The 14,872-nt window shown below is 45.1% G+C and overlaps 1 protein-coding gene across 4 annotated transcripts in view; it reads left to right on the top strand.

Annotated features, from left to right (window-relative positions):
* Positions 1-14,872, top strand: part of myo3b (myosin IIIB) — a 66,226-nt gene that overhangs the window by 37,362 nt on the left and 13,992 nt on the right. For 3 of the 4 annotated variants that reach the window (XM_086124290.1, XM_086124288.1, XM_086124289.1), the window contains 9 exons: positions 332-352; positions 1,412-1,489; positions 2,934-3,139; positions 4,440-4,551; positions 4,625-4,787; positions 5,999-6,079; positions 7,963-8,059; positions 9,519-9,552; positions 10,468-10,579. In XM_086124290.1, coding sequence (XP_085980416.1) covers positions 332-352; positions 1,412-1,489; positions 2,934-3,139; positions 4,440-4,551; positions 4,625-4,787; positions 5,999-6,079; positions 7,963-8,059; positions 9,519-9,552; positions 10,468-10,579 — 904 coding nt within the window. The remainder of the gene's footprint in view (positions 1-331; positions 353-1,411; positions 1,490-2,933; positions 3,140-4,439; positions 4,552-4,624; positions 4,788-5,998; positions 6,080-7,962; positions 8,060-9,518; positions 9,553-10,467; positions 10,580-14,872) is intronic. The other variant, XM_086124291.1, reaches the window with a different exon arrangement.

The following is a 14,872-nucleotide window of genomic DNA, read 5'->3' as shown; positions in this document are numbered from 1 at the left end:
TGTACTTTTTATTTTCGTTATGTTCCTTGGGAAACACACTCGTATCTCTCCGTCCAGCACTGGACAGGGCGTAGCGAACGGATGCCTCAAGTCGCTGCCTTGCCTAACTCCCTTCAGAGTTATTTCCATTTCAACTCATTTGCAACTGGACCAATGACTGGACTGTGTTCTTTCGAAACATTTACTTTTACACTTGCTCCAAAGCGCATGCACATTTCCCCTTTTGTAAAAAAAGCACATCATCTCCTTTTTTTTTTTTTAACTACTACGGTTTACTGTTTATCTTTTACACTTCTCTTTCTCTTTGTTTCCATGTTTCCTGTACTCAAAGTCTCCCAAATACCTCTTGAAGGTAAGGCTTTGGGGGGGAAACGTCCATTTCTATATCATATCCTTGAGTCGCCAAATGTACAGTTCACCTGGGTTAAGTCGTCGCTTAATTGAATCTTCAAATTGTTCCAATTTACAAGGAGAACATTGTTGGGAAATATTTACCAAACAGAACTGCCCCGCTTGATGTTAAACTTTCACGTCACTGAACTTCACTCTCATCCAAACTTGAACTCTGTTTTTTCAAACTTGAAATCTGATCCAGTTGCACACTTCAATCACAATCTGTCTTCTGGCAACGAACGCTCCTCGGATATTCCGGAAACAAGAGCGGACATTTTAATCGTCGGCGGGACTGATGTAATATGTACGCCATCATGTTGGCAATCAAAGTTGGGAAACAAAGTTAAGAGGAAGTGACAGTTACAACAAGTCACCAGAACAAGCAGAATAAAGTCAAGCAAGGGTTGTTAAGTTATTGCAACTACAAGTCAGGCCTTTGTACTTCGGGAGTGATCAGAAATTCTCAAAGGCGTCTCGCGCTCGCGTCGCTCACGCCGGGAGCTTTTTTTTTCGACGTACCTTTCTTTCTCTGTTGAACTAAAGTATTAAGATATGCACTTTGCCACGTAGGCTTACCATAAAATATCTATCGCTTCATTAATTTTGATGAAGCCATGAACTGCCAAAGCCATTAGGACGCTTATATTGTGTCCTCGTTAATCCGTCCTAGGGATGGCTGTATGCTTCATGATGGCTAGTCTCATTATTCAGACTGCTCGGCAATTCTCTCGTGCCCCGCGGCAGCGCCGGCTTCTTCTCTAGATTGTTAGCTTTAATTGTTTATGGGCCCGTGTTATACAGACGCCACACTTAGTACAGCTGTGCATTCCCAACCGACCCATTTTGCAGCCGCTGTAGTGATACCTTTATGTCTCCGGAGCTCACCGCCGACGACCGCGTTGCAAATCAACAGCCGCGGATATCAACGCGCTGCGTTGGCAGGCGCGCGCGCGCTCGTGGGCCCGTTCTGGTCGGCTCATCAATACGCACTGCTCACTGTGTGTGTGTTTGTGATCAGGTGGACACCATGGAGATGATGCGTCACCCAGAGGAAACCACCAACATGAGGAGACAGACCGTGGCCTCCTATTTCCGCGTAGGTTCTTTTTCTTGACACACTCCAAAGCAAGATGTTCAGTAACTGTCCAGCCATTTTGTGACTTTTTGGTACCACAAAACTCGGTTAAAGTGAGATTACGATCTTAATTTAGTCAAAAGTAGTACTTTGCCACCATTTTGTGGCATCGAGTGTCAAGGAACTATGTTGAATTGAGTTGAGGCGCTTCATCAAGACAAAATGTGTGCCTTTGTGTGATATCTTGGTGCAAGGGAGTTGAAGCGCTTCTTTGAGACAAAAATAGTACTTTTTCTTGGTGCCAAGAAAACTAAGTGGAAATGATTTGAGGCCTTCATTTCCACAAAAGTAGAGCTGCTACTGCCATCTTGTGGCACCTTGGTGCCACGAAACAATGTTGAAGGGAGTTGAGAAGCTTCAGTTGTACAAAAGTCATGTTTTGCCTCCCTTTTGTGGGAGCTCAGTACCAAAGAACTATGTTGAAGTGATTTGAGACGCTTCATTCCTATAGAAGTCAGACTTTGCCTCCATTTTGTGCCATTTCGGCGCCAAGAAACTCTGTTGAAGTGAGTTGAAGAGCTTCATTCCTAGTTCGTACCCAAATAGAACTTTGCCACCATTATTCAGCATTTTGAGGCCAAGAAACTATGCTGCAGTGAGTTGAGGAGATTCATTCCTGCAAAAGTAGTACTTTGCCAATATCGTGTGGCATCATAGTGCCAAGGAAATACATATGTTGAAGTGAGTGAGGAGCTTCATTTAGACAAAAGCAGCGTTTTGGGAAGCATTTGTTTTGGTGGCCTTCCAGTTTGATTTGCTTTTGTTCACTGCTTTGTGTCCTAAAATTTGGGGCTCCTCATTAGCTCTTTATTTTCCACACCTGTGTCATGGCAATCGTCGAAATAAAAAATACCCACCCTTACGGGAAAAAAAGGATCTTCTCCAAAACGTGACAGGCTTTGGCTCGGCCCACTCTGTACCCGTCGCCCCCATTGCATGATTTGCATCATCCTGCTCACAGATGTTTGAATAAGCAGACACGAGCCAGCAGATGTGTATGTGACACGGGTGATCATCCCATTAGCACTGTATCAGTGTCAGACATGCAAAGTTTGGGACCAGCTGGTCGGTCAACACCGTAGAACAACAACTCCCCGTATATGTTTCCCCCAAAGGTGTTGGAGAATTGGCAACAAAGAACGCAGCGAGTAATAAAACCCCACTTGTGACAAAATTGTTCAGGATACACTTACTGGCCACAATATTAGGTACACCTACACAGTTTCTGTCTCCACAAAGATAAGAACTGCCAGTCGAGAGATGGTGGAAATAAATGTCCCGGAATTGTATTTTGCTCAAACGTGAATGACAATACTTTGACCACCATATCTCCTGTTACTGAAATGATCTCAGCGTTGTAGTTTGTTGATACTTGACCACTTTTTGTTAAAAAATTTTTTTGCAGTACTCACTGATGGATTTACTATCGAAGATGGTGGTGGGTCAGCCGCACTTTGTCCGCTGCATCAAGCCCAACGACGACAGGCGGGCGCTGTGCGTCTGCAAGGAGAGAGTGATGGTGCAGCTGCGCTACACCGGCATCCTGGAAACGGTCAACATCCGCCGCCAAGGCTACTCGCACCGCATCGCCTTTACGGAGTTTGTCACCAGGTAACACGCACGAGCTGAGCAGTGGTGGCAAGTAAAAAAAAAAAAAAAAAAAAAGTACAAATTGGTCATGACTGGACTCGAGTTGGTTTTTTCAGGTATCCGTATTTTACAGGAAGATTCATTTTCTGGCATTTTGCTTCTAATCCGTCTTGTGACCCGGCACCCAGAACCGATGCAGTAAACTGAAACATTGGAATCTCATCAAAGACAAGTTTATACTTGCGCTGAACTATTTACTAGGTTTTTGTTTCATCTTGCTGTACCTAATAAATGGACCGGCTGTATGCTTAGGGGGCGAAAAAAATGAAAGGATACGATGTTTTAATCATTTTTTTTTCCTTTGTAAAATGTTCCAACCACCTCCAATTTTCTAGTCTTGGAGGTGATATGAAATTTAATTAACGAGACTTGTAATGTGTTTGGGGAAAGAGAAAAAAAATGACAGACGATTTTAGTGTGCGCTTTAGGGAAACTTTAAACGTGCACTTCATTTTTGACCATGTTTTTTTTTGTGTGTGTGTGTGTGCCCTACTTTTAGTCCATCGGAACCGACTGGAGCAGTTGTTTATCAAAGCAGGAAAACCGTCTTAAAAATACGTTTGTATATAAATGTCATACAGTGATGTCCTGTTCTCCTTGTACTTTTCAATGGATCTCCCAACTTTTAATTTGTCAACTTTCAGTCAAGGTTTATTTATTTATTTATTTTTAATGTGGATTTTGATTTCCAAACTATCGACCTGATTTTTTGAATTGCATCAGATCCGAGGTGCTTGAGAGAGCCGGGTCAACGGACATCTTTTTCTCACCCGTAAATTTTGACCATTTTCCTTCACATGTGAATGAGACCAACGGATCTACTTCATCCCGTCTGAGTCACGCAGACAGTCCGAGCGCCTAACCTCCACTTTGAATCCAACCTGATTTAAAACGCGTCCTCTCATATCAAAGGCCCGTCTGATGTTGTGAGCGGCGCTTTGTATTTATCATCAAAGACATAGCAGGTATCAACAGGAATAAGAAAATGAAGGCTGAGGCGGAGGGGTGCCATTCAAAGACGTTTGCCTCCCCATTGTTGTTTCCCAGCCAAACCGAAACAGGAGAGATGAAGTACTCGTCTTTCATGTCCCACTTTAGTGCCACTTTGTCCCAAGCTGGTGTTAGGTAAACTCTAAGAAAGGGATCTGTAGACTCATACCTTAGCAGTTGGTTGCACATTCATGTGAAAAAAGGTCCCTACCTATTCATTAATCAATAATAACTGGAAAAATAAAAACTAAATTGCCGTCTTCTCTTGCAGATACTACTACCTTGCATTCCGAGCTCACCAAATGCCAGAAACCAGCAAAGAGAGCGTGGCCACCATACTGGAGCGAGCCAAACTGCAAGACTGGGTGCTGGGAAGGACAAAGGTACATTGATCGTTTGAATATCGAACGGGTGAAAGAACGAGATTGTGCGACACTGGCTTTCTCGTCTTGTCAGGTGTTTCTGAGGTACTACCACGTGGAGCAGCTGAATCTGCTGCTGAAGGAGGTGATCGCTCGGGTGGTGGTGATGCAGGCCTACACCAAAGGCTGGCTGGGGGCGCGGCGTTACAGAAAGGGGAAGGAAAAGAGGAACCGCTGCGCCACCGTCATCCAGTCAGGTAGCTTCAGCTTACTGTGATGATGACAAAGGTTATTACAGCTAAACTCCTCTACAATGAAACCTACATGGGCGGAAATACCCCCTAGTGTGAAAAAATTTTCATGCATGAAAGCCATTCCCACTTTTCTGCTCCCCCTACGACGAAAAATCCCCTGTTCCGTTATGTGAAATCTTTTTCTCTACTCTTGCCTCGCAACGAGATTCACTACAACAAAAACAAGCCTTCCGCAAAAGTCTAATCCCACCTCAGCATGCCACAGCGACCTCTGCTGCTTCGTTCGGAAACGGCAACAGCAACCACCACACTGGTTTACACATGCGCAGTAGTGCAGGAAGCATTTGTTCTTGTTAGTTTCAGACGCGGCACCAACGTTACTATGCTAAAATGGCTACGAAACGGACTTTTGCAGACCAAGGAGTTAAGAAAAGAAAAGCATTCACTCTTGAAGACAGGATAAAAGTAATAAAAATGAAAGATGGAGGAAGCAAAGTAAAAGACATGCAAGAAATTGATGTAAGTGGGAGTGAATGCTGATCGTAAATTTCGCAATTTCTTTCCCGTTTTTTTCTTTCTACACTGGCTATATGAAGTGTCAAATAAGTGTATGTTCAAATTTATGCACTACGTACTGTATGGGAATAAAAATAAAGAGTACACACATACGTTTTATGTGTGTGTGTGTGTGTGTGTTTACATCTGAGATCAAATTTGCTACAGTGAAAAATTTGTTGCTGCAAACATGATTTTGTTGTAGAGGAGTTTCACTGCATATCTACCTGCGAGTTATTAACCGTACAAAAACAAAATAAACAGACTTAAAATGAGAAGGGAACATTTCTTGCCCTTTTTAGTCTGCGGAAATGATAACAGCACATCTTAGGGACAAATAACTAAGCCTGTGAGATCCGTTGGTATCAATTGTACCTTGAGAGGTGCTCGACATATCAAGGTCGACTATTCTGGACGAACCTCCGCTGCGTTGTTTACCGCTACACCGCAAATGCGAATACGTTTGCCAGCCGCGGCTTGACCTCGGCGCTTTGAGAGCGACGCTTCAGAGGAGACAATAAGACCTCAGAGAGTTCGGATGTATCCATCCGTGGGCCACCTGGTTTAAGCGTCGTTTTGAAGTGGGATCGAGTGTTTTGTGTGAGCGCGCCGTTGGTCGGTTTCACAGCAACACGCGCCCTTTTTTTGCTTCTCGCCAGCGTGGAGGGGCTTCGTCGCACGGCGGATCCTCAAACAAATGAAGAAGGTGCGGGAAGAGGCAGCGGTCCGTATCCAGGCAGGTAAAGAACTTGGACAAGTTTCTCCCACTTTAGGATTTCTCACGGTCCCCACTGTCTGGTACAAAATGGACTTTTTCATACATTTTCAAGTAGGGGGGGGGGGGATAAGAGGGGAAAAAAAAATCTTTGTCAACCAGGTTTTTGATCTCTTGAGTAGCTCTGGAAAAAGTAATAATGAATTAATAATACATGGGGCGATTCTTGTGAAAGTTTTTGGGCAGCATTTGGTCCCCACGTTTCAGAAGAACAGCGCAGAGTGAGATCAGGCTTTGCTTTCATCTCTTTCCCAGTGAAGGCGAGAGAGGGGCTTATCCCTTCTGTTTCCTCACCACTTCCGCTCTCAAATTCCTCGCCTATTACACGGCCCTCGCATACCAGAAACAAGATGCCTTTTTAGACTGTCAACCTTTTCATCTGAAATGTAAATTAATTCTTACTCAGTGTGCCTTGACAGAGATCAAAGTGGGCACATTAACCTTTCTGCACCCCCCACCCTCCTCCTACTCCTCCTCCTCCTCCTCCTCCTTTTCTCTGTGGAGGGCAAGAGTGGGTGCCAAAAAGGGGCAAGAGAGAGGAGGGCAGAGGTAGGAGATCTGGCTTTGTTTGGCCTCCTTCTCTAAGGGCTTCCCTCATCTGGCGCACGGAGCACCTCGCTAGCCGCCACCGCGCACCTTTTGTTGAACGTCGCCCATTAACACGCTTGTAAATAAGGCTGCAGAAAGGATAAACAGGATTGCCATGTCAAGGAAAAAAAGCCTCTCTTACTCTCACTTGTGTGTGGCCGCTGGCGTCGGACGACGAGGAGGGGGCGGGGTTATTTGGAGAACCTGAACCTGACATAAGGCCCCCCCCCGGCACGACACCGCAACACGTTCACACGGTGTGTTCTCTGCAGCTTATAGCCTTTGAGGTGGGCTGCATTTGCATTCTGAAAATAAACAGATGCCTTTCAAATACATGAGCCTCGTGGCCCCCTCAGATCTCGGTGGGGCACCCCCGCTCGGGGGTTGGGGCCACTCCATCCATCCATCCATTAGATGAAACCATGTAAAATACAACAATGTCGACCAGTTCTGATTTTTCTGTGCATATACTTTTACAAGAGGAGCACAAAGCCGTCAGGGTGCTTCTGTTAGTAACTCCAGTTTACGAGCTCAAATTTGTCTCTCCAATTCTAGGTCGCCTTTGCTCCTTGTCACTTCCCGAAATGAGTTCAGTTACATTCTGATTTAGTCCATACCTGTGTGCATTGTAGCAGTTGCCCCGGAAAAGAAATATCGCAAATCAACAATTGGACACATTGTATAGATGTTTACCAGTTCCTAGGGGTTGTGAAAATATGTACTTGGACTTCAGTATGATTTTTCCATATCATCATAGTGTGCTGGTTTTGGCATAGACTCTAGCGTCGTCGATTACTAGTCGCACAGACGCCTGTCCGTAAATTTGCAATACACTTGGCACATATCAGGAATAATAAGAATTGTAATTACTCACAAAGCTTGACTGCAGTGTCAACTTTCCGCCAGTAGTGGCCGCTAATAAACTGAAACATTTATTCAAATTTTCAGCGTTCACAGTTGGATGTAGACTGAAAATATCTGCGTGGAAGATGACCAAAAATATGGCATACGCTCGTCTTTTCTGTTCTGTTTGGCCCGTTTTGGAAGCCAAACTATATTGGAGTTGTATTATAGAGTGGAATACAGAGGCAATATTTTTAGGAAAATAAACTGCATTTTCTACACGTGGCCCTCGTAGGAAAACGTTTTGGATGGACCTGTTCTTCAGGGATTTGACATGAGGGGTTTGCTTAACACCCGCGCGGCAAAGACGGTTTATATTTATGTGAGGGCATATCTGAACTTTGTTCTCCTGTGCAGTATACAGGGGCCATCGCGTACGTCAAGACTGTGGACCTCAGAGGCGCAGATGTAAGCCTGAAGCTGGAGGGAAGACCACCAAAGAGGACCATATGGGGTGAGCCACCATATCCTCCCCTTCAGGCTTTTGTCTCTTGCATGTTCGCACCGCGCAAAAAAATAAAACTCGTCGTGTCGCGTCGGAGAGGGTCGTATATAGAACAAGAAGTACTTTCACCGCCTCCCTTTGCTTTCAACTGCGCTGTTGTTTCAAGGCCACCAGAGCGCTCCTCCCCCTTGCACATTTACAAATGCGATAAATATCTTTCCACCGGCCACAAATAGGACTTTAAGCGCTGCGCTGTTGTCCAGATGTACGACTCGGAATCTTTGTTTATCCGGCACATGGGCAGGCCAGTCGTTCAGGAAGTAAGCGCAAAGCAGGAGGGCAGACCCTGACTTTGCAACTTCTAACCTCCATCTTGATTTTAAAAAAAAATGTATGTGACAAAAGAAATGTTTTTCCATCACAAAGAAAACGTACCACACTCACATTTTACACTGAAATGTGATCTGACTTTTGACTAACTCTGAGCGGTCTCCGAAACTCCCCAATTCTGGATTTACACATCTGAAAGTGTTATGCAGCTTGCGTCCTTCAACCAAGCAGAGGCTCATCGGGGATTTTTCTCTCCGTGTTTACAATCATATTCCTTGGTGAGACCTACTTCAAACCTCCACTTAACAATTCTGTTTAATCAGCGCTGGAATCTCTCCATATAGATTTACTTTGACATGATCTGGGCCGTTTTCCTGCAAGCAGGGAACTTGATTTTCTCACCTTACGTTCTGTTCTTCTTCTGCTTTTGCATACACATCCACGGGCCACAACATTAGGCACACTTACACAACAGAAACCAATCAAATATGAGCAACAAAAAACCCCCCTCATGTTTAATTAAATGATGTCACATGAGAGGAAGTGATGCGATACAGTACACCATGACCACCTTTAATGTGATAATTGCTTCTATCCAACATTTCTACCAGCGCTATGTATTAGTTAACAGTAAAAAGTGAGAACAAGTTATGTGTTATTTGCTCCACCAGCACATCAATCAGTGGCGTGAGCCGCGGATAAAGCTGTTAGCCGGACACGCTAACTTTCCAAAGCGTCGGTATCCGCAAGGACAGAAAATGAAACCAAGGAAACTTGTTTTACTGTTTCATTTTCATCAAGCGAGTCATTTAGTGGGAGCTTCACGACACGCACGAGTTACTAGAAAGACTTCGCAAATGCAAAATCAAGCCAATTGACATGACAGCTGTGCGCTCGTTAGCCATTTTAGCGTGTTAGCATTTCACGACAGGAACACACGACAGGTTTGCAGAGACGGTTTCGGGCCTCTCCTTTTTCCTTATCTAATGACCATTCATACTGAAGTCTGTATTCTGCTCATATTTAGTCATGCTGTATACTTTCAATCCGATGTTATTTTTTGGAACCACGTCCATCTTGGTGATGTGTTTTAAAATGTTCTGTTCCTGCCAACGACAAAAGCTCCTTGCATTCACAGGTCTCAGAGCCCGAAGAAGCTCCACAAGGCAAATGTGAGTAAGGAAATATCTATCAAATGAGAAATTGGTTGACTTTAGCCCTCTACTTTTAGCCGTCTATCTCAAATAGCACGCCTCTTTTAAAGCTGCAGATTATTCCTTTGGAAATGTTTTGAGTCCTTGAGACCCCAAAAAAAAAAAAGGGAAAGTTCTCGTGCTTCAGCCTCCATCTCGGCAGAGAAGACAGGGTGGTACGGGAGCGAGAGAATCAAAAAGCTGGAAATTCACGGCTGAGAATAAATGCTCGCTCTCCCCCCGAGGTGATTTGTCTTTGCGCTCCTCTTTCTACAGATGTTAGAGCCCTTTTTTAGTAAAGACCTGGGGTTCTTTGGTAGCACTTTGATATCCTGCTCGGATTCAATATGTGAAATAGAAGAGCCACTCCGTGACTTGGAGCACATCACGCTCTTTGAAGTCTGATCCAATTTTTGCTGCTCACCATTTGATGTTGAAAGGATGAAATGAGGGAAATGTACAGTTTTTGCCAGTAACTCTGCAGAGCATATGTAAGATTAAAAAAGCAAAATCCTTTGGAGGGTGTACTTAGAAATGTTAAGCAGATTAATACTTTCCTATACCCTTTTTTTTTATATTCAAAAATAAATTAAATATGGGAGCAGGTCTATGTGCTGGTTTTTTCCACCCGACAATTTAGTCACTTGTGCGGCTGTTTGCTAGGAGGGAGTGCAATTGCAGTAGCATTTGATTAACGTTGCAAAGCACAACAATAGGTGGCACTTTTACAGTACGCGTGCTAAATTGTAAATAAACCAATGTGGCACTTCGATATACGAGATTTCTAGGTTTGCCAGGGCTTGTTTCTGCTTGTGGCCCATCGCCCCCACAAACCCCCCCCTGGGCCCTCGCTGACATGGCTCCTTTGGGTGTGTTTACGCCTCTCCTTTCAAGGTCGACCCCGACAGCCGAGACAGGCACACGAAAGACGCAAAGAGAGACAAAGACGGCGTGACGAAGCCTCGCAGGGAGACGGGCAGGCTGCGAGACACGCAGTGTAAACAAGGTAAGCCTGCACGCGATGCTGGCGGGTGCAGGTAATTACGCAGAAATCCCGCTTTAGTGGATAAAGTGCCATTTTTAAAGCGGGGGTGTGTAAGGGGGGGGGGCTCCTTTTCCACCTCTCATCCCTTCCCAATTCTTTGCTGACAGCCGGAAGTATTCTCGTGACAATTTTTTTTTATTAACGCCGGTCAGCTCGTCATAAACAACTGCCGATGACTCTCATCGACCTGCAAAGTAGCGCCGACATGAAAATACACAAACCCTGATTTGTCGAACATGTGTTTGATTTGCTTGCCGCCCCGGGCCTTGAATTACATTAATTCCGGTGCCCGCGAGGCTGAGTGGGTGGCTGCACAGTGGGACCGCTGATTACAACCTCCGCCGCTAGGGGCAAAAGGGGGCCCGGCCCCTCATTAGTGTTATTAGAGGGCTACGAGGTAAGTGACGGAGGTGGAATAGCGTTTAGCTGCGCGGCTGGGAAGATTACGGGGATTAGACATGATAATGTAACACAGACAGGGCTCTCCGAGCGGGCCCGGGATTAGTGTCAGCGCACCACAGCAGGTCTGGGTTAGATAGCGGCTAATTCGCTAATGCTGCATACAGGTGACCCCCGCTCCCAGGCATCACTGCTACTCAAGTGTCTGATTTGGAACGTCAGAGTGATTACGGAAGGAGACGTTTCAATGAACGCCGCGATGCTCAAACACGCGTTTTTGTCAGGAATCTGCCGCTTTCGTTTTGACAGAACACAAAGCAACCAACATCCCAGTGGAGTTAGTTCTTGTTTGTTTTTCTGTATTTACCGCCGCCACTTTGCTCTTTTTTTTTCAACTACAGAGGTCCTTTACTAAGTTTTCCTTACTTTCGATAACATGAGAAATTGTCAACATTTTCCTTACATTTTCAGTGAATATCGCACCAGACAGAACGACATTTGAACCCCCGAACTTCAGAACCGTGAGTCGGACGTGCTAACAGCTAGCTCGATGTGGCGCTATGGAGAATATTTCAACTCAATATGCGGAAACAAATAATAAAATGGGACATGCCACGTTGGATGCACTAATAACCAAATGCATAACGCCAAATTATACCTTGTGACTTAAAATGCGTCTGACCATCTGTGTGGACTGATACCACCTTATGTCACATAGAGTGCAGAAAAGGAAAACAGAACTCATCCAAATGAGGGTTTGTCAGCGATGGTGACAGGATCTGCTCCCCATCATTTCTATCGTTCACTTGAGTGTCATCAAACATTAATTGGCTTACAAAATAAGTTTGCCAAGTGTCCTCGAAAGTTGTACTCTTTTAATGAAAAGTTGAAAAGGATCATCTTCTCGGTCCTCATATATAACAAGCAGATTTCCCGATCTACACAGTCAGCGTTCTCCTGCCTGGTTTATGTTCGAAGCTCTGACTGCTTTCAGGAAAGTCCATTTGAATAAAAGACCAGGGTGGCTCCGGCACCAAGGGCACACTTTGATCTGCGCACATCTGAGCCCCCCCATTTTCTTCTTCTTCTACGTCTCTTCTTCATGAGAGCCTTGCCTTGCCAGATGTCTCGAGACCGAGCTCCTTCCTGTGTCTCATCCCGCCGTCGCCTCTGGTGATCGCATCAGTTCTCCCGGGCCGGAGCTCGACCCGAGTGTGTCAGGATTAGCCGTGAGAATCGAATTAGCGCCGACCTCCGGACTCTTGCGGCACCCTGCTTCCATTATTGCCACCACAGTGGGGCGTGACCTGGAAACTCTTAATGTGTTTGACAGATGTAGGGTCATGCAACTGCCTTTTGCTGTTGTTTTTTTTCTGAACTTCTATCCCTGGAGAGAGAATTTTGTCTCCCCCCCCCCCCCCCTCCCCCGTCTTTTGTACGTCACTTTCTACCACCGCTGCTTCAAGAACATGAAAGCATTTTAAACACCAGGCACTCTGCCGACGCGACCTTTGATTTCCCGTGTTTTGTCCCTGGGAAAAAAGTCTCACGTACACCGTGTAGTCGTGTAAGCCCGACAGTCATAAAGACGGTGTCACCTCTCGTCACCTGTCTCCCGAGCGTGAATATTAATAAAAACAACATGTTTGAAAATGAGCCGCCGCCGAGGTGCGCGCGAGAAAGGACGACTTTGCTCCGGCGAGCCGCCGATATGATCAGAGCGCTCTTCGCCGCCGTAAACAGGATGGTGCGGCAGATCAGTCAAAGCTGACTTTATGCTTTCTGAAAGCTGAGCTACTTATGTTGAAAGGCTGTTTGAAGATTATGGTTGTGGTAAACATACATGTCAAGTGAGAGAGGAAAAGAGAGACACGGTGCGAAAATGGAGCAGCAACACAGAGACCAATTACCTCCGCACTTTGGAAGACACTTTTAACTTGCTTGTTTGATGTAACGAGATGTGGAGGGGAGGGGGGGGCTGTAGAGAAAACACAATGTGGGGGGAAAAACGTAATGTTGATTTCCTGATTGTACAGTCAGAATGATGCAGGGCATACAGTAGAAACTGATGATTGATTTGTTGCCCTCTCATTGTTCTTTAATTCATTCAGTACCATCCAATTCTGGACCAAATCTGAAAAGACGTTTACAAACGTCTTTGGGAGTGAATGAGTTAACAAGCTTCTTGTGTCTCTCTAATTTTGGCCACCTCCAACTAATTTCAGGCCAAATCTGGCTCCAAAAGTTGCTTCGTCATGAAAAATGATATGATTTGATTGCTTAAAGAAACAGTCCCGTTGCTCGAATAGTTGAAGTCACATTGGCTGGCGTGACGAATTCTGAAGGCTGTGGGCAGATTAGGTTGTCATGGCTACACAGAGAGGCTGTTAAAAAAATCCAACATGCACACATTTCAAGCAGTGTAACTAAGAAAAAAAAAAAAGGTACTAAATGAAGAGAGAAATTTGTCGGTTAGCATTTCTGATAGCGTTGAAGCCAGCGGAGGAGGCCTCGCGGGCCTTGACGGCTCGCCACTTCCCGCAAGTTTATGTTTTCTTGAGTGCTCTCCCGCCGTTTCCCTCGCTGAGCTTGTAAACATCTTCCCACATGCCCCCCCCCCTCTCCCCGCCCCAACCAACTACCAGGTGCCGCTCCACACGCCTCCGTCACCACCGCCGCCGCCGCAGCTTCTCCGTCTCAAACATGCATCTGGCAGACAAACGATCCACCCTCTCTGTGTTCTCTCGACAATACTCTCCCTCCCTCTCGCTGTCTCAACCGCTCGATCTGTCTGTCGGTCCCCGCGTATCGCCGCGTCTCCGCCGAGCGCCTTCAGTTTTAGGCAAATTTACAGGCTCGGCGTTAGCCGCCGCCAAGATTTGGAAAGGGATAGGGAAGACTCAAGGAGTTGCCGCTGTCTGCCGCTACCTACGTAATCTCCTTAATGTCAGTAGGAGTCGTTAACAGGATGTACTTCCAAACCAGTCATCATCCATCACGATTTCAGCCCCATAATCTCCGCAGACGTCGAAGGAAGGTGGAGAATAATACTTCAAGTTCTCTGTGAATTTGCACCAGCGGATTGAGTCGTTTGATTTGGGGGGTTGCAAAGTTTTTAACAGAGTTAAACAGATTTAGGCACGGATGATAGACAGTTACAGTCGATATTCAAACTAACCATATTTAAAGCTTTCCTAGAGCAGAGTAATTTCGTTTTATTTCTGGTCATATTGTCAAGGATTGTTTCACACATTTCGAAAGTGGAAGCAACGAGATTGATGAAGTATATCGTCCACTGCGTAAATAAATCCGTTGTGCACGTTTTAAGGTCAACCAATCAGAAGGACAAACATACTGTAGCTAAACCAGTCAGAGGATGGAAAAATGTCGACGTTAATTTTAGGATTCGCGAAGGCACAGAGTGCTGAATCTAAAGTCTGATTGGTTTAAAAAAAACAAAAAAAAAACGTGAGCAATTAGGATTATGAAGGCGTTGGACAAATCATGTTTGCGTGGCAACACATGGAAGTGGAAATACTGATTGGACAAAAACAATTATATTAAATAATAACACACACTGCTGGAACCTACAGAGCCAATTCTAATTTTAGTCAGGAAAAATAATTTACATTTGCAAATATTACATAGACTCTTCCCCATGCTGATTAGCTCCAAATAAAGTTCAGATGTTCTAGTAGACTTTTCCTGAATTGTATTTATTTATTTGTTTATTTTTTGCACTTGCATATTGTCACCCTAACCCACAACTCGGAAACATGAAGAATTTGGGAAATTGTTGTCACATGTAATAATCAGCCAGTCCTTGCCAGAAATTCCTTGGAAGTCACCCTTGAT

The sequence above is a fragment of the Hippocampus guttulatus genome, chromosome 11, assembly GCF_054856545.1.
Source record: "Hippocampus guttulatus isolate MCC_2025c chromosome 11, RoL_Hgut_1.0, whole genome shotgun sequence".
NCBI lineage: Eukaryota > Metazoa > Chordata > Actinopteri > Syngnathiformes > Syngnathidae > Hippocampus > Hippocampus guttulatus.
The sequence above is the reverse complement of the archived record's forward strand: the minus strand, read 5'-3'. Positions and strand labels throughout refer to the sequence as shown.